The sequence below is a fragment of the Sceloporus occidentalis genome, unplaced genomic scaffold (genome assembly GCF_023333645.1).
Source record: "Sceloporus occidentalis isolate IW3139 unplaced genomic scaffold, rSceOcc1.0.p SCAF_1, whole genome shotgun sequence".
Taxonomy (NCBI): Eukaryota; Metazoa; Chordata; class Lepidosauria; order Squamata; family Phrynosomatidae; genus Sceloporus; species Sceloporus occidentalis.
Window position 1 is genome coordinate 104,182,582 of NW_028316981.1, and position 27,879 is coordinate 104,210,460.

General features: G+C 39.3%; 1 protein-coding gene and 1 long non-coding RNA gene across 3 annotated transcripts in view; one reads left to right on the forward strand and one right to left on the reverse strand.

Annotated features, from left to right (window-relative positions):
* Positions 1–27,779, forward strand: LOC149321910 (uncharacterized). 2 transcript variants are annotated; one of them, XR_016281833.1, is made up of 3 exons: positions 1–260; positions 7,323–7,400; positions 27,658–27,779. It is a non-coding gene; the product is annotated as an uncharacterized LOC149321910 (long non-coding RNA). The 2 variants fall into 2 exon arrangements; XR_016281832.1 differs by lacking the exon at positions 27,658–27,779 and adding an exon at positions 11,016–11,087.
* PRELID2 (PRELI domain containing 2) overlaps positions 8,037–27,879 on the reverse strand; it is a 47,660-nt gene continuing 27,817 nt past the window's right edge. Inside the window, exons 5-7 of the mRNA XM_089531219.1 lie at positions 24,592–24,697; positions 11,848–11,913; positions 8,037–10,784 (exon numbers count right to left, since the gene is read on the reverse strand). Of these exons, the coding sequence (XP_089387345.1) occupies positions 11,857–11,913; positions 24,592–24,697 (163 nt within the window). The 3' untranslated portion in view covers positions 8,037–10,784; positions 11,848–11,856. The remainder of the gene's footprint in view (positions 10,785–11,847; positions 11,914–24,591; positions 24,698–27,879) is intronic.

A 27,879-nucleotide genomic window follows, 5' to 3' on the forward strand; every position in this document is an offset into this window, starting at 1 on the left:
AGCAGCAGTGGCAGCTCTGAAAACAAGCCATTCCCTTTCTCTGTGCCGCTCAGCACAGGGAAGAGGGATGGTACAACACTGGACCCAGTCTAACTGTCCACATACCAAAAGAACCTGTAGTCATTCCAGGGTTTCTGGAAAACATCAGACTTTTGCCTGACTTTGCTTAGTTTGGAACCAAGTTGAGTTAAGGGGCTAAAACTGCCATATCTCTCCGGAAAGAGCCCTACACTGTGAGGACTGCCAGTGCTGGCTTTGGGGTGAGTTTGATGTTTTCTCTTTGTGTAGACAGGTCCTGAGATAGATACATAGGCATACACAATTTTATGCTATTTATAAAGAGATGTTTGGAAAGTTTTTCTCATTTTAGGGATGTTTAGAATTTTTCAACATATGTCATAGTGATATTTTTGTCAGCTGTTTATGTTGTACTCCTCAGTGAAGACACAAACATATTACAATGGGAACATTATAAAACCTTTCCTTTTGCTAGAATTATCCATTAGTTCTTTCCCTCCTGACCTTGATTTTCAACTCATCTGGTAATCATACATTAGAGGTTTTTCAGCATGTCCTTGGAATTCTCCCTCCCTCCTCTGTCTTTCTATCCCATCTAATGCAGATTCCCCCAAATGTTCATTTTTCCGTTAACATTGCTGCTTGTTCCCAAGAAATGCTACCACCATTTGGGGCACTTTTAACTGAAAAAAATATCACAGAAGGAAGCCTTTAAACACTTAACTATGAACAATATTGTGAGAAATGTAACCTCTCTTTCCACCAAGCTCCAGTCTTCTTTGTAAGTACCTTACCCTCAGGAATTCATCTGTCAGATCTTTTATTTTCTGTTGAACTCACTTTGTAGCATCCTCAGGGGCTCCTTCTGCCCTTGTTGACTAGAATTTCTTTGATTTCCATGCCATTTGCTCAAATGCAAAGAGGTACCGTTAAAACAGGAAAGCAATTTAGGTTGCTCACTGAAGGACAAAGCAATCATGGAGTTTGCAGTAGCAGGCAATTGATTTGGACCAATAAATGAAAGGCGCTTGCAGTCATATGGATCCTAAAACTTAATTTAGCCCAATTTTTTGCTTGTTAAAAGTTCACCCATGCAAACTGTAAAAGACAGACTACATCAAATCAAATATATTTCCTGCATGCAGATTTCTACTTTCCCCATATAGTTCAGTGACATGCCATGTTTCTACTAGTAATATTTCTTCTGTCCTATTCTGTATTGACCAGTTCAATTTCTGACCTACAAAGGACTTGTTGAAGGAACAATTCCCATCATAATTCCAGGATAGTTCTTTTCCAATCTAGGGGCTTTTTCAATAGTGTGCATACTGTATAAGTATGTCTTGAGAACCAGCATGGCTGATTTAAGTGTAGGATTATGGCTCCAGGAGACCAAGGTTTGAATCCTAACTCTGCCACGGAAACCCACTGGGTGATGTTATGCAAGTCCACACTTTTTCAGCCTTAGCGGAAGCAATGGCAAACTCTCTCCAAACAAATCTTGCAAAAGAAACCCCATGATAGGGTCACCTTAGGTTCTTCATAAACTGGAAACAACTTAAAGGTACATGACAACAATGTATGTACTCTACAACAGCACCTTTCTTTCCTGCTTTTTTTTAAAACCACAACAATGGGTAGCATCCTGCAGGTCAGTTTGGATGTTGCAAGTTGGGTCTAAAAGTTTGCAAATGTTTCTTATTCACATTTAGGTTTGTGGTACCATTGCCACAATAGTAAATGTCCTTGAAACCCATCTTAAAATCAAGCCAGATGCATCATGAATTCTGTGGTGCTGGTGAATACAGAACTAAAGGATGATCTGTTCTGTCTCCTCTCACCAGCAAGCAGTAGTACACTGTAAGTTGCAACAGACACCTGCAGAGTCCCTCCTTCTGGCTGGGACAACCACAGCTCACTGATGGGAACAGGCTGGACACATCACCCTTCAGTCCCCTGCTTCTTAGTGCCACAGAACTCTGTCCCTCAGTATGGTTGGCTAGATTTTAAAGTATGTTTTTGTGGTCAGAGCAGGAGATGGAGCGAATCCATGACAAAATAGCTATGCATCTGCTACACTGCAGTGGTTCCCAAACTTTGGACCTCCAGATGGTTTGGACTTCAGCTCCCAGAATTCCTGACTGCTGGCCAATTAACTGGGGGCCCTGGGAGTTAAAGTCCAAAGTATCTGGAGGACCAAAGTTTGGGAAACATTGCATGAAAGGATCCTGGCCATTATCTGTTTCTTTCATATTTTTCTCTGGCATTGGCTTAATTTGCTGCTGATTTCCACTACATTTTTTTTAACATTTGCTGACTCTTCGCTCCTCCTGCTCTTGTCAAACTACCCATCATAGCTGCCCTGGTGGGGCAGTGATTAAATGCCTGTACTGCAGTCACTCATTCACAAACCACAAGGTTGTGAGTTCAGTACCAGTCAGGGGCTCAGGGTCGACTCAGCCAAGCATCCTTTCAAGGTTGCTAAAATGAATACCCAGCTTGTTGCGGGCAATTAGTTTACACATAGCAAACTGCTTAGGGAGTGCTTAAGCAGTACTTGCTATTGCTATTGCCTGCCCAATGTCATCTTCCTTGTAGTGTTGGACACACAGAATGATCAGGTCCCTTACTCTCCCTCCCCACCACCCATTTTTCTGACTACATTACAGTATTATGACAGAATAGGTAATAACTATTCATACAAATACATCTCAAAAGATGTTACCTCAAATAACCATTGCCCACACCATGCTGCTGGGTTTGTGACTTTGAAGTACCCCTTTAATACTCTTTTGTCTTTGTGCCAGTATTACAGCACAACACAAATGTTCCAGTGGACTTTTACAGTCCCTATAGTAAGTTCAATTTTTTTTTTAAAAAAAATGTTATTATGTACCTTCAAGTCAACTCTAGTTTATGGGACCCTATCCTGGGAAGACTGATGCAGAGGAGGTTTGTCATTGCCTTACTCTTAGGCTGACGGGTTGTGTCTTGGTCTCCGTAGCTGAGCAGGAATTTGATCCCTGATCTCCAGAGACTTAGTCTAACGCCCTAACCAAATACATCATGTTGTACATTAGTGTACCAGGATAATAATAATACTGCTAATAATAGTAATACTACTACTATTAATAATAAAAATGCCTTATAGATTATACATTATGGGAAGATCTTTCTGGCTCAAGCACCAGAAACATCCCTGAAAAAAAAATGATATGGGAGGTATATTTATCAGATATACTGCAGCTTCAGGATGACCTTTTTGCATCGCAAAGATCCAGTGGTTTTAAAATGACATTAATGAACTAACAGAATATTTTGGAGCACACACACACACAAATAGATTTGGAAGGGAGAAAACACAGAATTGTGGCAATTTGGATACAACATTGTGTGAAAGCACTAAGTTGGCTCCAACAACAAAATGCATCCATTAAACTCAAACTTGATGGGTAAGGTAAGTGAAAGAAGGCAAGAGTAGGTAGGAGAAGAGGAGATAGAAGGGAAGAGTTAAAGGAAGGAGGGTTGTAGAAGAAGAGTCAAAAGGGAAGGTAAAGATAAGGTGCTTTGAAGGTAAAGAGAGAGATAAAGAATGAATAAGGATATCTATTATTATATTATATGTATTATGATCCATAAACTCTTGTTAGGAGAATAATAAGACTAGAGCTTAATGTATAGTCATGATAAATTTATGTTTTTTTTCTTGTTTTTTTTCTTTTCTAGTTATGTATGTTTGTCTGTATGTACTGTTACTGTTATCATGTTTTATTGTTTTGTAATATATTATGTATATTATGTATTTTAATAATAAAATTTATTAAAAAAAAAAGAAAGAAAAAGTCCAGAGGCTCAAACTTTGAATAAAAGCCCTGTTGCATGAGAAGGCTGTTCCCATTTACCACCCACTGTTTTCCCCTACCAGTTCCCACCAAATCATATCCTAACACTCTGGAGCAGATTTGGTGGGGGAGTAGGGACTGTAGGCAGGAAGAGGATTTAGAGCCTGCATTTTTCTGACAGATGTCCCATTGGTTGGACAGATTAATGGATACCAAGCTTGGACCTTTAGTTTCAAGAGATACCATAGTGCAAGCCATAGTTTAGGGCCATGAGCCACCTGACCAGTCAAATAAGACATAATGGCCTTGTCTAGACATTATTTTAAATCTAATCTGCTCTTTAAATTCTTGATAGTTGCTATCAGGTGTGCAAACTATCCCATAGATGCATTGACCTACTAACTCTAAATTTAGCTACCTGCTCTTGTGTGATTACCTATACACAGAGCCACTATCTTCTAAATTGTGAGGCCTATCGTGCAAGCAACCATAACGATACCAGAGCTGGCAGGGTGCAGAAGATTCTGCCATTATATCTTAGACAGCCATACATCTTTTGAGACTTCCTCAGCATAATGGAGAAATACTGATATATTTGAGGAAAGTGTGTGTATTCATTAGCCATGTACTTCCCGGTGCTTCCAATTTTATGGAAATATGAAGGCACCTAATGCTTTCCTAATTTGAGGGCTCTGACTTGATCATAAGGATTATATACACATGAAAATGACTGAGTGCAATATATTGTTAATGTTTCTTCTCCCAGTTCTAATAGCTTGCCTCAGTTGCTTGTCATGCCTCACATTTGTCCTTCAGATGTCTCATCCAATTTTCAAGTAATATATTTGCCATGTTCTGTAAGGTGGGCATTTCCAATAGCACATGGCTTCTTTCTTCCATTTTTTAAAAAAAGTTCTTGAAAATCTTGCCCTCAGAGCTATGTACCTCCACTTCTTTTATTCATCTGTGAACTCCTGATGTGTTCTACAATGGACAGGATCCCTTCATTTTGTCATTTCACTCTATGACATGACAGGTTGTCACTTCCTTCAGTAATGTTAAATACTGCTATAATTGCATGCTACAGTCTAACCACTCCACTTAAAAAATGATAGTACAGGAAGTTCTCTGACAAAAGAGAACTGCCTTTTGACACCCCACTTTATGAGAACTTTATTGTTTCCAAAAGAAAAAGATTCCACCCAGAGGGTGGGGGAAGAGAATAGAACTGAGGCTGTAAACCTATGCCACATCTAGCACTGTTGGACTTCCTTTGGGGTATATTTGCTTATGTGAAGGCCTTTAAAAATATAAAATATGTATGCAGTGGCCCATCTATAGCTTCTGCCAGTTATCTGCCCAGCACTGCAAAAAGGAAGAAAGAAAAAAAGAAACATAGTCTCAAGCACTTGGTGAACTATAGATGTTTTTCTGTTAGGTAATTTGTACAAGCATGGGATATGGTGTCCAAGGGCTCTTTCACACTACAGTTATAGCACTTTGACACTACTTTAATCATCATGGTTCCAAACAAATCTCCATCTTGAGATTTGTAGCTTTGTGAAGTATTTAGAATTTTCTGCCAGGCCCCGTTCTCCCTGGTCGCCGCCGCTCAGGAAGAGCCGGCTGCAGCCTGGAGGACAAGGGGCCCTTGTCCTCCAAGCTGCAGCCGGCTCTTTAAGAGAGGCGGCGACCAGGGAGGAGGAGGCCAGGCCCCGTTCTCCCTGGTCGCCGCCGCTCAGGAAGAGCCGGCTGCAGCCTGGAGGACAAGGGGCCCTTGTCCTCCAAGCTGCAGCCGGCTCTTTAAGAGAGGCGGCGACCAGGGAGGAGGAGGCCAGGCCCCGTTCTCCCTGGTCGTCGCCGCTGAGGAAGAGCCGGCTGCAGCCTGGAGGACAAGGGGCCCTTGTCCTCCAAGCTACAGCCGGCTCTTCCTCAGCGGTGGCGACCAGGAGGCCAAGGCCAGGCCCCTTTCTCCTGGTCTCTGTCGCCGAAGGAGAGCCGGCTGGGCCTGGAGGCCCCTTGTCCTCGAGGCTGCAGCCGGCTCTTCCTCAGTGGCGGCGACCAGGGAGAACTGGGCCTGGCCTCCTCCTCCCTGGTCGCCGCCTCTCTTAAAGAGCCGGCTGCAGCTTGTAGGCCCCTTAGCCTCCAGGAGCAGCAGCCGGCCATTTTGCGGTGGCGGAGACCGAGGCCGCAAGGAGGACGAGGCCAAGCCTCTTCTCCCTCGCGGCCTCGGCCTCCGCCGCCACAAAACGGCTGGGTGCTGCTTCTGGAGGCCAAGAGACCTCCAGGCTGCATCCGGGCCACTTTCAGCGGCGGCGGCGACAGCAGCGGCGCGGCGACACAGGTAAGGAGGGAGGGAGGGAGGGAGGGAAGGTAGGTTAGTTTAGGTAGGTAGGTAGGTAGGTAGGTAGGTGGGAGGGAGGGAGGGAGGGAGGGAGGGAGGGAAAAGAGGAGGGGAGGAGAGGGACTTTGTTCCTAATGGCGGCGCGCGTGCACGCGCACCGCCATTAGGAACAACTTCCGGGTTTGCCATGCGCGTATGCTCAAATACGCGTATGGCAAACCCGCGTATAGGGAGGATCCACGGTAGTACGTAAGTGGAACAATTTATGATATTGTGTTCCAGTGATGTTGAACATACATACCGGAACATATTGAAATGCAACACACCTAAGCGGTTAATTGATGCATGCAGCATAGCGTGGGACTAACCACAGCAATCACATTCATAATAGGAGGAATCGCCATAACTTCATATCACTATGCTTCCATACTCTAGAATTGTCATTAGGGTGGGAGGCGTCCCCATGGCAAACAGCTCCACACAGTACAGCTACCATGCTTTGTATTATGTTGTATGTTGCAAGGAAAGATGAAGCATAATGTAGAGGCTTGAATGTTGACCATGGAAACCCACTGGGTGACCTTGAGCAAGTTGCATTCCCAGAGAGAGAGGCAATGAACAGATCTTGCCTAGAAAACTCCATCATAGGTTCACCTTCAGGTTGCCATAAGTTAGAAACAACCTGAAGACCAATGTGAAGTTGAAGACTTTCACAGCCAGCATCCATAGTTTTTTGTGGGTTTTTTGGACTATATGGCCATGTTCTAGAAGAGTTTTTTCCTGACATTTTACCAACATCTGTGGCTGGCATCTTCAGAGAATGCAGGCATGGACGTGAGTGAGGTCTATATATACACTGTGTGACCTTTGGTTGGAAGGGAGTGATTTACATGTTAATCTGTATGTTGGTCTGTGCTGAATCGCAAAGCCTCAGGGTGAAGACCCACAACAGCAGCATCAACAACAACATTGCAAGGATTACTCCAGTTGTTAACTTTGATGTAAACCTCTGAATATCTTGAAGGAAAAAATATCTTCAGATATGTATATGTTTAATGAGAAACATGGTTTGTTTTTGTTAAAAAATAACTATCTTACTTTATTTGATTTTTTTACAGTGCAATATGGTTAACCTTAACATTATCACACAGATCATTCAATCAACAAACTTGATATGACAGCATGGACAGACTCAGGTAACTCTACAGCCCTAAATCTGAATACACTTTTATAATCTCCAAAATTCACAATCCAGACAAGATTAGCCAGAGCACTAAACCCTGTCCTGTTTGCAGCCAAGGCAGGACACAATCGGGGAGGTGGGACTAGCTCTCCCTCTTTGAGGTGGTAGATTTTGATTGACAGGTAATTTGAGGTGTCAGACCCAGTTTGAAGGAAGCCCTCCCCACACTCATGGAAAAATTGTTGTACTTCAACTCCCATCAACCCTAAATAGAGGTGATAGGGGCTGCAATCGAAAATGGAAGGACACATATTCCCTCATTTTCCCATTTAACATTGGAAAATTTCTACATTAACAAAAAGTATCCTGTCCCAGGTATGCTTAGAGAGCCAACAGGACACTGTGGAAGGATTGCAGTGGTGGTACTAAGCACTACTCATCAGATTTCAGAAAATAGAAAGGAAGCAAGCAGAGCCCCTCTCACCTGTCCTCATAACCACCTGCCAGCAGCAGTGGATATTAGGCTAGGGACATGTTTCTCCCTACATCATGTATATTGTGATTTTGAAATGTGATTTTATTATTATAGTTTTTGCTGTAATCTGCCTTGATTCCTCTGGGAATAGGCAGAAAATAAATAAATAAATAAATAAATAAATAAATAAATAAATAAATATCATGATAAGAGTCCTCAATAATCTGAAGTTGTTTCAGAAATGGTCATAGCATTTGGGTACTAAATTAGCAATAACTATCTGCTGAGTAGTGAAGCACCATCTCTTATCTGAAAAACAGCAGGACCCAAGTCTGACTTCCACCTACCTCTATCTGTAATGGGCCCTACTTCTGTCTTGCGGCTAGCAATATTAAATAAATTATTTTGTTCACATGGTCTGCAAGAACACAAGCATCCATCCTGCAAAAGTATTCACTACTATCCATTGATTCTATGATCCTATGATTCATTATGAAATGACAGGAGTATGGAACCTTTGGTACCTTAATGAAATATAGTCTGGTCTGGTTAACAAGGTAATTTACTTCTTTGCAATCTCCTTTAGTGGCTCAAAGACATGAAAGTTGCTTCTTCTATGTTCTTGAACGATGTTGGATGAGGGGATAAAGTGGTTTTTAAAAAACAAAATTGAGGGGCGAAACAGATGGCCCTGAAGGGGGGCATGATATGGATGATGCTGTCCCTGAAAGAGCTGGATTGGGGACGTGGCAACCATATACTGTGTTTCTTTTCAGTGTTTCTGCAAACCACCGAAAGACTATGATGCTGGCACATGTGCAGTCAGCCATGCAACTTCCTGGAGGCATGGGGGCAGTGTCAGAGTTTGAGGCATATAAACACCACACTTAGACACCACCCGCCAAGCCAGCACAAAGGGGCAGTCTGCTTTGCCTCTGAGTATACTTTCCCATACACTGTCAGATCCTCACATTGCTTTCATTTCAGTTTATATAGTCCTCAATCATCCTCCTTGCCCACTGGTCCCTGTTTAAACACCTACCTGATGTGTAGTAAGTTGTGGGGAGATAAAGGAAGACCAGGCATGTTACTCATTACTAAGACATCTGAGAAACACTTGCCCTTCTCTTTCCAACACAGTTAAATGAAAGGGAGCAGGAAGAGGAGGCAACCAGCAAGGCAGCTGGCACATTTTTCAATCCCATTAGCCAGCTGTCAAAGTGACTGGTTAGGCTGGCTTCCTGCTGAAGGAAATGAATTAAAAATGACCTGACATAACTGCTGGGCCTGGTAAATCTAAATTTAATCCCACCTGCACTAGCAATCTCCCTCATAAAACTGTGGGTGACAAGGTTGAAAGGGACATGGTTTTATGTCAAAACAACATAATCTTCCTTACTACAGACTGACTCTGAAATGCTTTGGACCAAAAGTGTTTTGGATTTCAGATTTTAACATTTTATTTTACTTTATTTTGGATTTTAGAATATTTTACTTGCATATACATACATAATGTGATATCTTAGAGATGGGATCCATGTTTAAACACAAAATTCATTTATGTTTCATATACACCTTATACACATAGCCTGAAGATAATTTTATAAAATATTTTTAGTAATTTTGTGCATGATACAAAGTTTGTGTACACTGAACTATCAGAAAACAAAGATGTCATAACCTTTGCTATCCATGAAAAAAGTTTCACATTTTAGAATTCTGGATAGGGGATACTCAACCTGTATTTCAGAACATAATTTTATTTAACCAAGGCTTAAACATCTCTAACACTAAGTGTTTACATAAGCATCACACAACAGATAACATCATATTTACCATGTCTATCCAAGGAGGGCAGTTACTAGCTCTAAGCAGATATTAACTGTCCTCCCAGTATGTCAGCTATCCATATAATGTTCATTTAATTTATCCCAATAAAGAGATAATTTATAGATGCCAACATTTCAATTCTTATTTGCAAGACTGTATTCTCCTAGATTCAGCTGTACAGATAAGAATAGCCAAATAAAAGGCTTACACTTTTGTAGACTGAATGATTTAACAATATAATCTGTAAAAGATATAAAAGGTTCAAGTAAAAAAAAGGAACTGAGCCCCAAAATCCACTTACATTTTAAATTACAGGGGAGTTTATAATTATCATTCTTTAAATCCACCTATTCACTTATCAGCAGAAAAGACCTAACAAGATTGTCCTCTTTAAATTAAAAAAAAAGTTCACTGAATTACAACATTAAGAAATGTTTATTTTTTATTTTTTAAAAAACAAATGTTTAAAGTCTCTTTCCTTTTACAGACTCAGAGAGTTAATACAGTTTTGCAATTATTCAAATTTTACAGGGATATATGGGCAAACATGAAAGACCTGAATAGTACTGGTGGATTTTTAAAGCATTTTTCCCCTGCAGAGTAGCAGAATTTTGAAAATAAAAATATCTTGAAAACTTGCCAAGTACCCTTCTGACAATCCAGTATCAATTCATACTACCTATTATCTTAGTTTCAATTTCATTTCTATGGAGTAGATCATCTGTCTTGTGTAACCAGACATTAAAATAAGAGGAAAACTTTGTCCCTTTTGGCTGACAGAAGTCTCTCCACAGAAACAAAGGCTTTGTGGCCTTCCATTTTTCTGTGATCACTTAAACCTTTGGAGATTAGAGCACAAGTTCACACTATGCATTTTTTAAAATATACTTTTTTTCTCCATTATCACCCTGGGAACAGAATGATGTCGTTCTGCTTATGTTACTTAAAGTAGTATGTAGATCATTGTCTTCTTTCACTCAGTCTTTCTTTCTTTGTTAAATGAACACATAAAATTAACTTCACCAGGAAGCAGAGTTGGTAATAAGAACCTATTGCTGTGGATAAACTTTAAATGCATGGTGATTTCTCCTCCTGAAAGATACAAAAAAAATTTTTATTGAACACTTATTCTAAACCAAACCAATAGCAATTTGTTCTCTTTTTTAGAACTACTGGTAGAACATAAATATGAACAATATTTGAAGGAAAAAACCTTTTAAAAATCCAGTGGCTGTACCCCATATAACACTTGTGGAAAAAATACAGGAGATGGTCTGTCACTGTTTGTTTGTTGACTTCATTGATATGCCTCCTTTCTCCCAGAGTGGAACCCAAGGCAGTTTCCAGAAACAGCTAATGCAACAACGCACTAAAGCAACACCAAGTACAATGAAGACATCTGAAACTGTGGGAACACTTGCACTGTGGTTTACACAAGTTCTTATAAAAATAGAACAAGAATTAGATTCAACTCACTGTGTGCCACAACAAAATGATAGAAACATCCCACTAGCAGAGTAATAATAAATAATAACAATAATAATAAAATATTTATTTATATCCAGCCTCTTTTGTTTGGGGATCGAGGTGGGTAACAACAGAGTTTATGATACACAATATAAAAACAATAAAACCCACAAAATCCTGACCTAACCCTCCCTCCCAAACTATAAAATTAACATAAAACATGATTACAATATATAACAATACAACATAACATTACAAGATTATTCTACAATCCGCGAATGACGAGGAGATATAGTAGGAAGGACAGATAGAATCGGTTCTGGGTGGTTATCACTCAGGGAAGGCCTGCCGGAAGAGAAAGGTTTTTGTCGCTTTTTAAAAAGCCTCCAATGAGGATAATTGGCAAATCTCTTCCGGCAGGTCATTCCAAGCTTTAGGACCTGTAGCAGAAAAAGACCTCCAGGAGGTCACCGCCAATCTGGTCTTTTTTGGATGTAAAAGATTTTTCCCGGAGGAACTGAGTGTATGGGAAGGATTATATGGGAGGAGACTGGACCCAGACCATGTAGGGCTTTGTAGGTAATAACCAACACCTTGTACTGATACCACTAGATACCACCTTAGAACCTTCTTTGTAATTTTAATTTTCACACTATTATGAAAACAGAAACAGAGTATGACTACTCACTTTTCCATGTTACAAAAATGGGCTCCCAAACTGTTCTTGCAAAAGTTTCTCCATTATTGAAATACCCTGTGGGGAGAGAAAATATATCTAAATGTTACCGTGGTTGATAACAGATAATCCAACCTTCAAAAATATCCCTTTTTAGAGAGCATCTAGACAGATTCAGGCTATTTACAGCGCTAGGAAGAATTATCTTAGCTTTAACTGGTATGTAATTAACTTTTTAAAAATGTTATTGGCCTCCTAATAACATATTTCAGTACAGATTTAGAAATGTTTTGCATATATAAAGCTCCATCTTCATTTCCCAGCATCTGTGGCTAAAAGGTTTAGGAAACAGATGATGGGAAAGACCTTGGACTGAGACCCAGAAAGCTTCTGCCGATCAGAATACTGGGCTAGACTGACAAAATAGTTGGTCTGGAATATGGCATTTTAAAGTGCTATGCTGACAGCACTGGCTTTTATATTAGAATTTGGAATGGAAAATCACTCAAAGACATAAAGTTACTAGGAAGCCTTATTTCCCTTAGGTTTTTTAACATCCGTCATTTTACTCAGGGAACACATTTTGGTTCAGGTAGGATGTCCTTGCCACTTGGGTGGTAGAAGGGATGGCTTCCTTTCTGAACTACTACCAAGAACCAAAGTTCCTCTGGGGACCTCTGTGCTTTGGCAACCAGTGTGTTTTTAATCCTGTGCTCTTTTTCATTTTAGCTGATAGTAAAGATGTGGCTGGTTGTCTTGCATCTTCATTCTAGAGGGTGGGAGCAAAGTGGAGAAAAGTGAGGAGGGAAATTTCAGGATTACTGATGTTTTAGATCTGCCTCAAGAACAGAAAATATCACATAGTTTTTTGTAGGTTTTTTGAGCTATGTGGCCATGTTCTAGAAGAGTTTCACCAGCATCTGTGGCTGGCATCTTCAGAGAATGCTTGCCTGGAAAGGAGTTGGGTATATATATTGTGTGACCTGGAAAGGCAGGAGTGATTTGCATGTGTATTATTTTGTTGCTAATGGCAGGCCTCAGGGTGGGAGGATATGCAAAAGAGGATTGATGTCTGCTTGATAGTGCTCATTGTCTGCTGGGAGATTTCTCATTTGCATTTGTTGAGTCTTTATCTTGCTATTTTTCAGGACTGGTAGCCAAACCTTATTTACTTTAAGAGTTTCCTCTTTTCTATTGAAATTGTCCAGGTGTTTGTGGATTTCAATGGCTTCCCTGTGTGTCCTGACATGGTAGTGGTTGGCATGGTCCAGAACTTCAGTGTTTTCAAACAGTATTTTATGCCCAGGATGGTTTGTGGCATGTTCTGCTACTGCTGATTTTTCGGGCTGGCCCAGTCTGCAGTGTCTCTCATGTTCCTTGGTTCTTGTTTGCACACTGCGTTTGGTGGTCCCTATGTAGACTTGTCCGCAGCTGCATGGTATGCGGTAAACTCCTGTGGCTGTGAGAGGGTCTCTCTGGTCCTTGGCTGAGCAAAGCATTTGCTGGAATTTCTTTGTCAGTTTGTAAACCATTTGAAGGTTGTGCTTCCTCACCACTTTGCCTCTTCTGTCTGTGACTCCTTTGATGTATGGTAAAAATACCTTCCCTTTGGGTGGCTGCTTGTTTTCACTTCTCTGGGTTTTCCTGGCCTGGCAGCCCTTCTGATGTCTGAGCTGGAATAACCATTCGCCTGTAGAGCCCAGTCCAGATGCTTCAGTTCATCTTTTAAGAAGTGGGGTTCACAGATGCATTTTGCTCAGTTACCAGTGTTTTGAGTGTGCTTCTTTTTTGTCCTGGGTGATGGTTGGAGTTCTTGTGAAGGTATCTGTCTGTATGTGTGGGTTTGCTGTATACTGTGTGACCCAGACGTTGGTTTAGTTTGCAGATGACTAGGACATCAAAAAATGGCAGTGTTCCTTCCTTTTCTTTTTCTATAGTGAATTGGATGTTGGGGTGGATGTTGTTCAGATGGTTCAGGAACATAGCCAGATCTTTTTCTCCATGGCTCCAAATGGTGAAAATGTCATCCATGTATTGGAACCAAGTTGTGGGCTTTTTCAGTGCTGTTCCAGGGCTTGCTTTTCAAAGTGTTCCATGTAAAAGTTTGTTGCAGACTGGGTCAGCAAGAAAAATCAGCAGTAGCAGAACATGTTACAAAACATCATGGGCATAAAATACTGTTTGAAAACACTGAAATTCTGGACCATGCCAACAACTATCATGTCAGGATGCACAGGTAAGCCATTGAAATCCACAAACAGCTGGACAATTTCAACAGGAAAGAGGAAACCCTTAAGGTAAACAAGGTTTGCCTACCAGTCCTAAAAAAATAGCAAAATGAAGACTCAACAAATGCAAATGAGAAATCTCCCAGGGTCAGGGGTATTCCAGCAGACAATGAGCACTAATCAAGCAGACACTAATCCTCTTTTGCATATCCTCCCACCATGAGGTCTGCCATTAGCAACAGAACAATACACATGCAAATCACTCCTGCCTTTCCAGGTCCCACAATATATATACCCAACTCCTTTCCAGGCAAGCATTCTTTGAAGATGCCAGCCACAGATGCTAGCGAAACGTCAGGAAGAAAGTCTCCTAAAACATGGTCACATAGCCTGAAAAACCCACAAAAATCTGTGGCTGCTGGCCATGAAAGCCTTCGACTTTTCATACATTGTCACTTTCACGTTTTTTTTTCTTTTAATTTTTGTAAATTGCCTCGAGTCACAGACAAGGCTGAGGAAAAAGAGAAATAAATGGAATGGTAAAATTCTTTGTCTTCATTGTAATCCTCTCCTGTGAGTTTGTAAACCTGGCAGTAGTTTTCAAAGTAGCACTGAACTTGCACACAAAATTGGACTAAACTTTGCTTTTAAAAATAATAAAAAATAATTCAGGATAGTGCTTTTCTTTTCTTCCTCCTTTATCTCCACAGGAAGTGGGAATGGGCTAACACAGCCCATCCGTCTAAATTAAGTTTGCCACTGTTTACTAAGTAGAGCACTAATTGACATGTGAAAACTCTGAGATTTTCCTTGGGCATTTTAAAGTGTTATTTATTGACTCAATTATGTTCACAGTATGACAATTGCTTTTTCTTTCTTCCTCACAGCACAGCTGTCTTAAAGGGAACTGTCTGATAGAAGGGCTAAAGCAGGAAAGAAGGAGGGAAATTTACAAAGTGGGTATGGAAGAAAGGGTAGTTCTAAGCCAGCACTATCATTCTGTTTAACTGGACATGGCTAAATAAAGGTTCAATCAAAATATTCCTTTCAAATAAAGTTGTTATGTTTGCTTGCTCACACATTTTATATCTATTTAAAGATTTCATAGGCTTCATCTCATTTCCACATCTTGAAAGATCTCTGTATATGTAAATATTAGGAATTTACCTTACAATTAAACACAACACAAACCATTAAATACTATAACACACAGGGAAGAATAGCTGTTTACCAGTTGAAAACACAAAGTTTTAACTGACAAATTTAGCTTGGTACTAAAAAGAAAACAGTGTACATAAGATTGCAGCAGCAATGTTCCATCTGGACGACACCCTAAAATATTCTGATGTTCATAATTTAAGAAAACTATCATGCTCTAGCCAACGATATTCTTGGATTATTTTCTCCAATGTCTTGAATCATTTAGCCATTAAATTTTTCACTTGTTAAAACTCATATTCTAAAAGGATTTTTAAAAGAATAATGACAGAATACATTAGCTATCATCAATAGCAAGTTTTTCAAATCTTATTGGATTGCTAAACTTGATCTATAAAACAGTGCAAATCAATTCTAATCTAGGAGTACTCAAACTAAAGCAGACTCAAGCCATTTATCTGGGTCATAAGTTCACAGAGGCTGTGTCACTGCATCATAGTCAATTAAATCTTTATATTTTTATATCTCCTGTTTTTCCTTCCAGACCTTAAATTGTCTGTATATCAAAATTAGAGGCCATTTTTTACAAAAGTTATCAGTAACTTCTGTGAGCAAACCTGCACTATGTTCTACTTGGGTATTTGGGCCAAAGAGACAGAACAGGGATGGTGCTGATGTACCAAACATTCCAGTGGCCAGAAGCCTCCTCAACTGAACTGGTCAATGGTGTTGGCATCCCCCAGGATTGGCATCCTAAACAATTGTGTGGGCTAAAAATATTTTTTCCCCCTAGAACTTCCGGTTGTGATGGCGCCCCGCTAAGACGGTCTCCAAGGCAGCTGTGGAGACGTCTCGGTCAGAACGAAGCCTTGACCCCTAAGAAGAGATTCTGGGGGCCGAGAAATTCCTCCTGAATGTGGGGGGAATCGGAGGGGGCTCAACGGAGGGTCCAATCCAATCCCGGGACTGAGAAATCAGAGTAAGTTCTACCCGCTACGTGGGAGAATGGAAGAAACCGGGAGAGGGGACCTGTAGAGCATTCCACGCTCGTTCTGTGCAAACAGCGGCTAGACCGCACAGGGACACCAACAGCTTGATTTGTGTTAAAACACAAAGAAGGTTAAAGGAAGAAGACATCCATTTTCCTGAGAAATAACAACTACAATTAGCCCATTAGAACGGGGCAGGAGAGAGGCAGAGATTTCTAGACTAATTAAACTTGGAGTCTTTGAGGAGAAAGAAAGAAATAAGGCACCACTCCGGAGGAGAGGCGGTAAAGGATTGAATCCGAAGTGCTAACTGACTGTCCTTTTTCTTTTACTTGTTATTGGGAATGTTCCCCCCCTAATATTACGGGTGAAGAAATTTAAAAGCGGTGGATCAATGGACAATTGAGATTTGGTAAAGGAAGAGTTAAAATATTTGGCCTTGAGAACTCACCTGTGAGTAGGAGGGAGAGAAGCCACTGGAGAAGGAGAGAGACGGCCCTGCGGAGGAGTTAAAAAAAAACAGGAGAGAAAAAGGAGATAGAGAGACGGGAAGGAAGGGAGAGGCGGACCAGGAGTGGTGAGGCGGAGACGAATTGGAGGAGGAGGCGCGGTGCAAAACAAACGATAGAAGTCGCCAGAGAAGAAGGAGAAGGAGAGATGCAGCCTAGAGTGACAGCGGAAGAAGGTCAGTATTAAAGGAAGAGAGCATACGAGACGAAGTAGAGTGGAGACGGAAGAAGGGCAGCGAGAGGAGAGGAGACGAAGGCTAGAGCGACAGCGGAAGAAGGGCAGCAGATACGGAAGAGAGCAGGCGGAACGAAGCCGAGTAACGACGGAAGAAGGGCAGGGAGAGGAGAGAAGACGAAGGCTAGAGCGACAGCGGAAGAAGGGTAGCAGAACGGAAGAGAGGATACGAGTTAAGATAGAGCGACGACGGAAGAAGGGCAGTGAGAGAAAGAGAGACGACGTGGAACACGGAATAGAGCGACAGCAGAAGAAGGTCATTGAGACAGGAAGAAGAGGAGGAACAGCGACGGTAGAAGGGCAACGAGAGATAAGAAACGAGGGAAGACGCGGGCTAGAGAGGAAACGGAAGTCAGCGGAACAGTGAAGGAGAAAGAAGGGGAAAGAGAGGTCTGAAGGAGGACTGAAGGAGGACAGGTGAGGGTCTCAATAGATATTGAAGGTGAAGAAGTGATAGTTGCACAATATGAACACTAGACATCAATCTCAAAAAGCAATTCAACAGGCACAAGCCCAAAGAAAGTTGTCGGTGGACAGACCCAAGAGCCCAGACATGAATCAGCTCTTATTGGACAAAATTGAGAATTTATCATTAAGTTTGTCGGCGAATTTGGCTAAGGAGATGAACAATTTTAAAAAAGAAATTAAACAAGAGATAAGGTCGGATTTGAGGGAAATTAGCCAAACAGTAGACAAATTAATGTTGGACAACCAAAAAACAAAACAAAGGGTGGAAATTTTGGAATTTAGAACAGAAAAGTTAGAGTCGGAATTTGTAAAAGTTGTTTCCAGTAAAGAGGAAGAACTGGATGAGAAGGCGGTTTGGGAACAGAAATTAAGAGAAAAATGTGTTAAAATTAGAGGTTTGGCAGAAGAGAAAAATGAAGATTTGGCAGATAAATTAATAACGGAAATTGCAAAATTTTTGAAAAAAGACCCAGTTTTTTTTGACGAAGAAATTGATAAATTATTTCGAATAAACTCAGTAATTGCTAAACAGAAGTGTCTCCCACGCGACGTGGCGGTTTATTTTGTGAGAAAACGTACGTGGGACCTATTCCTTACTAAGCATAATGAAACCCCCTTTACATATAAAAATCAGGAATTGAAAGTGTTGAAAGACATCCCAGGACGGATTCTCCGAAAAAGAAAAGACTATATAGTGCTGACGACGTTCCTCAGGAAAGAAGGGATTCCATACCGTTGGGATCTTCCAGAGGGTCTCATTTTTTGGTGGAATAAAAAAAGGACAAAGATATCTTCCCCGGACCAAGCAAGAGCCTTCTTAAAGAAGACATCACAAAGGAATAAAGAACAAAATAAAGGAAAACAAACAGAATCAGAGAATAATAGCCGGGAAGAAGGACTGAATAATTTAATAGTGGACCTAAATGATAAAGAAGAGGAGTTAGGAAGTGAAGAAGAACTAAACCGTAACCTCTCGGATAAATCCTTCACCGACTTGGAACCGCAAGAATTTTTATTGGAGGAAGAAAGAATCAGGAGAGAGGAATTGGATTATGAAAAAGGTGCTGCCGCAGCAATTGAACAAGAGTAGAAGACTGAGATTCCCTATCTGTTAGAGAGCCAAACCCCTGCCAATTTATCTTGTCTTCAATTTTTTCAATTTTTTCGCCTGAAAGTAAATCAGAATTCTTCCTTTTTTCTTTTTTAAAGTTTAATTTTTTGTTTCCTTCTTATTTATGAGAATAAGAAGGGAACTTTTCCCTTTATATCAAGAATTTAAATAAAATCTTTTTCGAAAAGAGCTTAAAGAATCCTTGGTGTCTGAATATAAGGTTTAAGAGATACTTCATAGACACATAAAAATGGAAGCGTATTTAAAAATATTATCATGGAATGTACAAGGGCTTAACACTCCACAAAAAAGAAAAAAGGTATTTAGTTACTTGCAAAAACTTAAATTAGACGTGATATGCCTACAAGAAACTAGGATAAAACAAAAAGACACAAAACACTTGAGATGCGTGAAGTTAGGCCAGGAATTTATATCAGCGGCTAAAGGAAAGAAAAAAGGGGTTGTAAATATATGTGAATCAGAAGTGGGAAGTAAAAGAAGTAGTAAAGGATTCGGAGGGGCATTATATAATAGTGGAGTTGAGATATAGGAATCAAAGATGGTTGTTGGTAGGAGTTTATGGCCCATTGGAAAAGAAGAGTAAGTTCTATAAGAAATTAAGAGAAAAAATTTTGGAACTAGAATATGACTCACTTATAATGTTAGGGGACTGGAACGGGGTGATGGACCCCAGTATAGATAGATTTTCAGAAAAAAAGATAAAAAAATCTCAAGGGAAATTACCAAAAGAATTCTTTAACATGATGGAGGTATTGGTGGTAAATGATGTGTGGAGATCAATGAATATAACAGAAAAAGATTACACATTTTTCTCTAATCCCCACAAGACATGGTCTCGTATAGACATGATCTTAACCTCGTTACATTTACTACCTGGAGTACACAAAGCAACAATATTACCAAAAATTTGGTCGGACCATAACCCGGTTCAAATAGAAATAAAAACGGGACATAAAGAATTTCATTGGAAATTAAATACGAACTTATTAAAAGATGAGCAATTAGTGAAAGAGCTGAACCTAAATATACAAACATATTTTAAAGAGAATCTAGATAAAGGCCCAGAAATTCAGACGGTATGGGATGCATTTAAAGCTGTGATAAGAGGGTGGTTAATTAAGAAAGCTTCCGAAAAAAAGAAATTTAAGAATGCAAGGATAGATACTTTAGTTAAAGAATTAGAACAAAGAGAAAAAATATTAAAAAGAAACCCTGAAAATAAAGAAATTTTAAACGAAATTAAGTATATACAAAAGCAAATTTCAATATTGATGGTGGAAGAAATGGACAAAAAACTAAAATTTGTAAAACAAAAATTTTTCGAATCTGCCAACAAACCTGGAAAATTTCTGGCATATCAAATTAGAAGGGAGAAGGCTAGACGTACGATAAGTATGTTAAAGGAAGAAGGTCGGATAATGAAGAATCAAACGCAAATTAAGAACTGCTTTCTGAAATTTTACACAGAATTATTTAAGAAACCAATAGTTAAAGACAGAAAGATAACGAATTATTTGAAGATGACTAAACTGAAAAAGTTCTCAGAGGAGCAGAAAGAGTTGTTAAATAACACGATAACTAAACAGGAGTTGTCGCAAGCGATACAGAGAGGTAAAAAAGGAAAGTCACCTGGCCCAGACGGATTCCCTAATGAATTTTATAAATCGGGTGAAGAAAGTGTTAGAGATCCTCTACTCCAGATAATGAACGAGGTATTAAAAGGTAAGATACCCCAAACATGGACTCACTCCAATACAATTTTGATTCCAAAAGAGGGGAAAGATTTGACTAACCCAAGAAATTATAGGCCTATTGCTTTATTAAATTCCGACTATAAATTATTTGTCTCAATATTGGCTGAAAGATTAAAAAAAGTTTTGAAGAATTGGATACATCCTGATCAAAACGGTTTCCTTCCGGGAAGAATGATAAAAGATAATATTAGGAACTTATTGAATTTAATAGAAATCCATGAAAAAAGAATTGACAAAAAATTAGCATTATATTTTATTGACGCCGAAAAGGCTTTTGACAACATATATTGGGAGTTCATGTTTGGGGTGTTAGACTATGTGGGGGCGGGAGAAAAATTCCAGACGGCAGTGGAAGCTATATACGATAAACAAACAACAAGTATCTTGGTGAATGGAGAAATGACATCATCGTGTAATATACATAAAGGGGTAAGGCAAGGGTGCCCTTTATCTCCATTATTATTTATCATGATGTTGGAAATATTACTCATAAATATAAGAGATAACCAGTTAATTGAAGGATATAAATCAAGAGGAGAAGAATATAAATTAAGGGCTTATGCTGATGACCTAGTCCTGACAATAGCAAACCCATTGGACAATTATCAGCAGATCATTAAAGCTTTAAAGAAATTCGGTAAAGTGGCCGGATACCGAGTAAATATAGAAAAAACCAGTGTTTTGACTATGAATTTGAATAATGAGGAAAAAAAGCTGCTGCAGGAAAAATCGGGATTCAAAATTGTCAAAACGGTGAAGTATTTAGGGATAAATTTAACGGCGAAGAATATAGACTTATTTAGTAATAATTATGAGAAAACATGGAAAATAATTAAAAGGGATTTTGAAAAATGGACCAGGCTAAGATCCTCATGGATGGGCAAAATTGCAATTATCAAAATGATGGTGTTACCTAAGTTAATATTTCTTTTCCAAAATTTGCCAATAATCGCTAATGATTTACCTTTTAAGAAATGGGAGACAGATATTTCCAAATTTATATGGAATAAGAAAAAAGCAAGAATTAGGAGTAAGGTATTACAAGATTCGGTAGATAAAGGAGGATTAGCTCTCCCAAATATAAAGTGGTACTATCACGCGTGCGTTTTGGATTGGGTAATGGATTGGCTTAAATTAAAAGATAAGAGGGTAATAAATTTAGAGAAAGTGGATTTAAAGTTTGGATTACATGGTTATCTTTTTCATGACAAAATTAAAGTAGATGGGAACTTCAAAAACCACATTATAAGGAAAAATTTATATAAAATTTGGAATAGATATAAGGTAAAATGGTGTAATCAACTACCACTATGGACCTCACCTAACGAAGCCTTCTTTAAAAGAGAAGAATTGAAGGAAAATTACTGGGTGCTATATGAGGACATAACTAAATTACAAAATGGAGATAGAATTATGAAATCACAAGAGGAGTTAAATAAAGAAGGATATAGGTGTAGCTGGTTTACATACAGACAGTTTAAGGAAAGATTTGTTGAAGATAAGAAAAAATCAGGGATTGGACAGGTAGATCAGGATTTGGAAAAAATAATTAAGGACCCTAGACATAAAATCGCGAAATTATACAGTGCAATTAGAAAGTTGGAACTAGAACAGGAAACAATTAAAGAATTTATGATTAAATGGGCAAGGGACATCAAAGAACCAATACAATTGGAACAATGGGAAAAATTGTGGAAGATAAAGATGAAATATACACCAAGTATAATGATTAGAGAAAACTTATATAAAGTAATGTATAGATGGTATATGACCCCTTTTAAAATTGCTAAAATGTTTAAAAATAATAAGAACAAATGTTGGAAATGTAAAGTAGAGGTGGGGACATATTTACATAGTTGGTGGTATTGTAAAAAGCTAGAAATATATTGGAGAGAAATTCATAATGAGATTAAAAAAATTTTTAAGACAAAAAGTATAGGAAAGGCTGATCCAAAGATGTATCTCTTGAACATGACAGACACCAAGGACCTGGATAAAGAAAATGAGAAATTACTCTTCTATTTGACGGCAGCGGCAAGAGTTCTGGTGGCTAAATTTTGGAGATCAGAAGAAATACCAACGATTGAAGAATGGAGATTGAAAGTGCTCGAATACTTCGAAATGGATAAGCTGACAACAATAATAGGCAATGATACCTTAAATCAGTTCGATAAGAAATGGGATCCATGGAATATTTATATTCAGAGGGTGGAAAAAACAAAAACAAAAAACAAACAAATTCTGTAAATAAATAGGACAGTCTGATACGGAGGGTGTAAGTGAAAATAAAGATAGTATAGGGAAGGTGGAAATCCTATTGTTTGATATTTTTGAGTCTATGGAGAATGTATAAATACTGTTAAAAGAGTTAGTCTGATGATAAAAGAAATATTTGGGGGAATATGGATTTGTCTGTGGAAGAGATAGGAAAAATAAGTTATGAAGAGGACAGTAACTATTAGCATATACTAGTTAGGTATGGAGATTTTAAAGTATTGCTTGTTTGTCTTTTTATGTGATTTTCTTTTTTCTTCTTTTTTTTGTAAATGAAGATGTAAAGATGTATTTCTGAATAAAAAATTTAAAAAAAAAAATATTTTTCCCTCAAATAGCCAACACACCCTAACAACTGTGGATGCTACTGATTAATTTCTGAGCCCCTCTCTCATTTTGGGGCCTGTGAAGGCCTTCCCTCAGACTGTACAGGCTCCCCCCCCACCCAAAACAATGTAAGGGGCTATTCAGATAGCCCCAAAGGGGTGACCTCCAGCCGCCCCTTTAATAGCCAGATCAGGGCGGCGACAATTGCAAGCCACGGCCCCGATCTAGCCTTTCCAGGGCGTGAAAAGGAGCCACTGCTTCTTGTGCCCTGGAAAGGGCACAATAGCTGTGGCTTTATACCTCTCCTTCGGGACTGTGTTGCACAGATGCGCCAGAAAAGAACTGTGATGGCACACGCCATGCAATGTCATACCACCCTGGGGCCAGAGCTGGGATGTGTGTCATGAAGATGCTACGCCTCGATTCTGCCCCCAACCTGGCCCAAACTGTCAATCTGCACAGGGCCTAAGTGACCAGAATCCCTACCACTTGTCCAACCTGTCTTAAATACTAACACGCAGTTCTCAACTGGCTGTCCAGACCTAGATTTCCTACCACCATGTAAAAAGAAAGAATGAAAGAAATCACCTTCATCTTTAATTTAGTTTGCTCATCAAAGCAAATAACCCTAAATAACCCTGTACAGAACTTTCTATTGAATAAAAAGCTTATTTATTTAGCTAGTTATTATTACATTTTTATTTCACCACTCTTCCAAGGACTTAAAGGGTACACATTATTTTTCATTCAACAGTTTTAGGCTCAAAACAGTCTTGTGAAGTAGGTTAGATCATCAAATGAAGCAAGTGCTTCCTCATTCACAATTCAAAGGATTTAAAGAAAGAATTAAGTTCTGAGTATTGGAGCTGTTCAGTGAAAGCTAGCATGGTGTAGTGGTTTGAGTGTTGGACTATGGCTCTGGAGGCCATGGTTCGATTCCAACTTGGCCATGAAACACACTGAATGATTTTGGGCATGTCGTATGCTTGCAGTCTCAGGCAAAGGCAATCGCAAACCTCCTCTGAACAAATCTGTGTCACCAGGAGTTGGAAACATCTTGAAGACACACAACAACAATAACTGAAGCCGTTCACACAGGATAGGAGGGAGTCGTAGGGAAGCCATATGAAGTAACCCATGCCTGCCTCAATTCTGCTCACAGACACTGGTGTCTGGGTGCTTTCCAGACATTTGCTTCATCCCCATCAGCATGAAATTTCAAATAAGTTCAGCACTTAAGGCTATAAATCTAAATATACAGCACGCCCGCGCCATACGCGGGCGCGCCATACGAGGCCTTGAGCATACGCGCTCAAGCCACAAGGCGTGCTCAGGGCTGAAGGGGTGGCACATCCCATTCAATTGAATGGGCGTGTGTGCCCGTTGCACCCCGTGTGCTCCCGTGCCGCCGTGCCGCCACGCACGAGCCCCATTGTTTCCAATGGGGCTCGAGCATAGGCGGAATTTGCCTTACACGGCGGGATCCGGAACGGATCCCCCGCGTAAGGCAAGGACGGACTGTATAAAGGACTCTCTTCTACATGGAGCTGCCTTTCACAATCATCTGAAATTGCTGGACAAAAGTTTAGGAGAAAAATCATAAATGGAGATTCATGAAGTGTAGCAGACAAGAAAATCTTTAAAACATATTTTTTAAAAAATTATAAAGTTGAAGCACTTACCCTTTTGACTCCTTGATTTAAAAAGGTTTGTGCAAAAACCTCCAAGAAACAATTCAGCAGCCCTGCTCCTTTTATTGATATCCTTCCTTTCTGTATGAATTCTGTCCTGCAAAACAAAATGCAACAGAGCTTTTTCTTTTCTTCCAATAGTAGGTACTGCACTTCTGTGATAAAACGACACCCTACAAACAGCAGAAGGACCATATTCTACAATCATAATCTACTAAATTCTTAATGCTGGGTCTTTCACCTCTTAATGTTGCAGCTCTATTTACTGTATAATATCTAGCACAAAAGCATTAAACTTTTAAGCATTTGCTTAACTATACATCTTTACTAAATGTATCAAAAGGACACCCCAGGGCTCATCTTACAAATTCCTTTGGATAGGATACAAAAAGTATTATTTCTGGCAAAACATTTTGCTTACAGATAAATTTATTAGAGGAAAGGGAACAAATGTAAATTTGCTAAGGTATTATTTTACCTGCTTATATTGGGGGACAGGGGAAGGCAATGCCAAATCCCCTCTGAACAAATCTTGCCAAGAAAACACTGTGATAGGTTAATGTTAGGGTTGCCATAAGTGAGAGAGGATTTGAAGGTACACAACAAATAAAAAGAAACATAGCAGGGGGAAATCAGAATGATAACAATCTGCAATTTATAACTTATTTTGAGTTCCTTATCAGGAATATAAGAGCTAAGTGGGTTTTAAAAAAAAAAAAAAATAAAAATAAAAACTGTTTTGTGTCTCTCTTTTACTCATGTATACAAACACAGACAGACTATTTTAAATCTCATAATATTAGTGCCACATGAAACAATATTTTTATTCCAAACATGGAAGTTTGATCAGTCATCCCAAACCAATCTTTCTTGGTTCCTTCATAACTAAGTATTCTTCACCTGTTTCTTCCCTTGCTAAATGACACATTTCTCAGTAATTGATATATCTGTTGAATAGCATTGCATTTCAGAGAAAGAAGCATGATGTGAGTTCTGCCTACGATGTCTGACCTTTGACATCTATTACAGCTATAAACTGACCTGTTCATGTTGTATTGGTCACTAACACTTAAAAGGGATGTGTGAGCCCAATCTCAGTAGAATGCTGAAAAGTATTTTCATGACAGTTTTAGAGTGAGGGGGGGTAGTCTTTCTGCAGAAAAAGTGCTGGGCATTTTAGATATAACTAGTGACCCTACAAAGCCACCTACCTCTCCACCCTTCATTTCTAAACTGCCAATATAATATCTGTTTGGTATGAAAGAAAGAGGAGGTTTGCAGGAAATTTAGAGAATACAGGTTGAGCCTCCCTTATCTGGAATACCCAAAATATTCCAAAAACCAAAACATTTTAAATGGGTAACTGAAATAGTGACACCTTTACCTTCTGGTGCTTCAGTGTACACAAACTTTGATTCATGCATAAAATTACTTAAAATATTGTACAAAATTACCTTCAGGCTATGTGTATGAGATGTATATAAAACATAAATGATTTTTTTTGTTTAGACTTTGGTCCCATCTTCCAGATATCTTGAAGGACTATCTCTGCCTTTAGGGTATTTATTCTTCTTTCCTCTGAATAAATTGGCAAAGGATTGTGTTTCACATTACAAAACTTTAAACTAGACTGTTTTAAACTTGCAGGGCTGTGAGAACTTTGGTTCTTTGCTAAGCAACCAAGTATTTTAGATTTTTTATATTTCCATGAACACAAAAGCAAAGCAGGGACACAAAGTAAAACATATCAGAACTAAATTAATGTTCAAACTAGATTTAAATTTATGCATAGCCATAAATCTACAATGGGGAATGGAGAAAAGCTGCCACTGCAGCACTAGGCTGCCAATAGAACAAGTCAGAAGTGCTCAGTAAAACAACTCCAAGGCCATTTTTTACAGATAGTGTAGCCAGGTTTCAGTTTCTTTTTATTTTTTCATGGCTTGCCAAAGTGAGACTCAGGAACTATAACAGCCTGAAGGCGATAAATCCCCTACCTCAGTCTTCAGGATGAACATGTGGTATTACAACACCTACTGTATATACCCATGTATAAGTCTAGAAATTTTAGTGAAAAAATTGACCCCAAAAATCTGAGTTCAATGTAATTACTGTACTTTAACTCTTTTTATAAGAGGAATCATCCCCTGGTGAAAAGTAAGAGTATAATCTGTTATAGAAGAACTGACCCCACCCCCACTCCCTATTTTCTTATCCATCCAGCCTTCAGTACAGTGCGCCCATGTCATACGCGGGTGCATGCACCATGCACCGGAAAAAACAATGGTGCATGCACTCATGGCACACGTGCATCACCACCACCCCGCACCACCATGAGCACGAGCCCCATTACAAGTTATGAGGCTTGAGCATACACGCTTTTTGTTTTATGCGGGGGTGTCCGGAACAGATCCCCCATGTAAAACAAGGGTGCACTGTATAAGCACAAGAATTATGACTGCTGAAATTTTTTAAGTTCCTTGGCACTGTTTTCCTTTGCTTCTTCCTTTAGATCCTTGTATATGCCCCTAGGTTTTATCCTTGACTTATCCATGGATCATATAAAAATCCATAATTTTGGCCCAAAACCTGCCCTCTATTTATACATGAGGTTGACTTATAGTCAAGTATATACGGTAACCTGTAGAGTGGGTCTGGGGGCTTTCGAGGGACCCAACTTATCATGGAAGACATTTGAATGCTTTTCCTGCTGCAAAACACGTGCTGCATGAATTACTTATCAATTAAATCCACTCTGTACTAATGGTTTTGTCCTAATTTGATCATCCATAAATCAATTTTGGTCTGATAGGCCTGCTTTAGTTGTCGTTTACAGTAGTTCCCATCTATACAAGTAACCAATGTCCTTTGCTTTTCCTCAGAGAAGTCACAAGAAAAGGCAAATGAGTTAGTGGGGTGTTATTTAGCTTGATAAGACTAATCATAAAAAGAAAGCCCAAGCTGCTAGGTTCCCCCCCCCCTTTTTTTTTTTTTTTTTGCCTTTGAAAAACTAAAAAAAGCTCATAGAAAATATTGATCTTGGATTGATTCCTACAGCACAGAGCTGGGTGATGCAGCATTACAACAACACAGACAGAGGGAAAAGTCTATTGGTGAGATTCAACTACTGAATTATTGACCAGTTAAAAGTACAGCAAATTTGGCTTAATTGTTTTTGTGATTAGAGTTTAATTAAACCATCTTTACTATAAAAATTATTGCTGGCCATTTAGATGAGATAAATGTTTCTGTTGTGGTGGAAATATTCCTTGTTGAAAT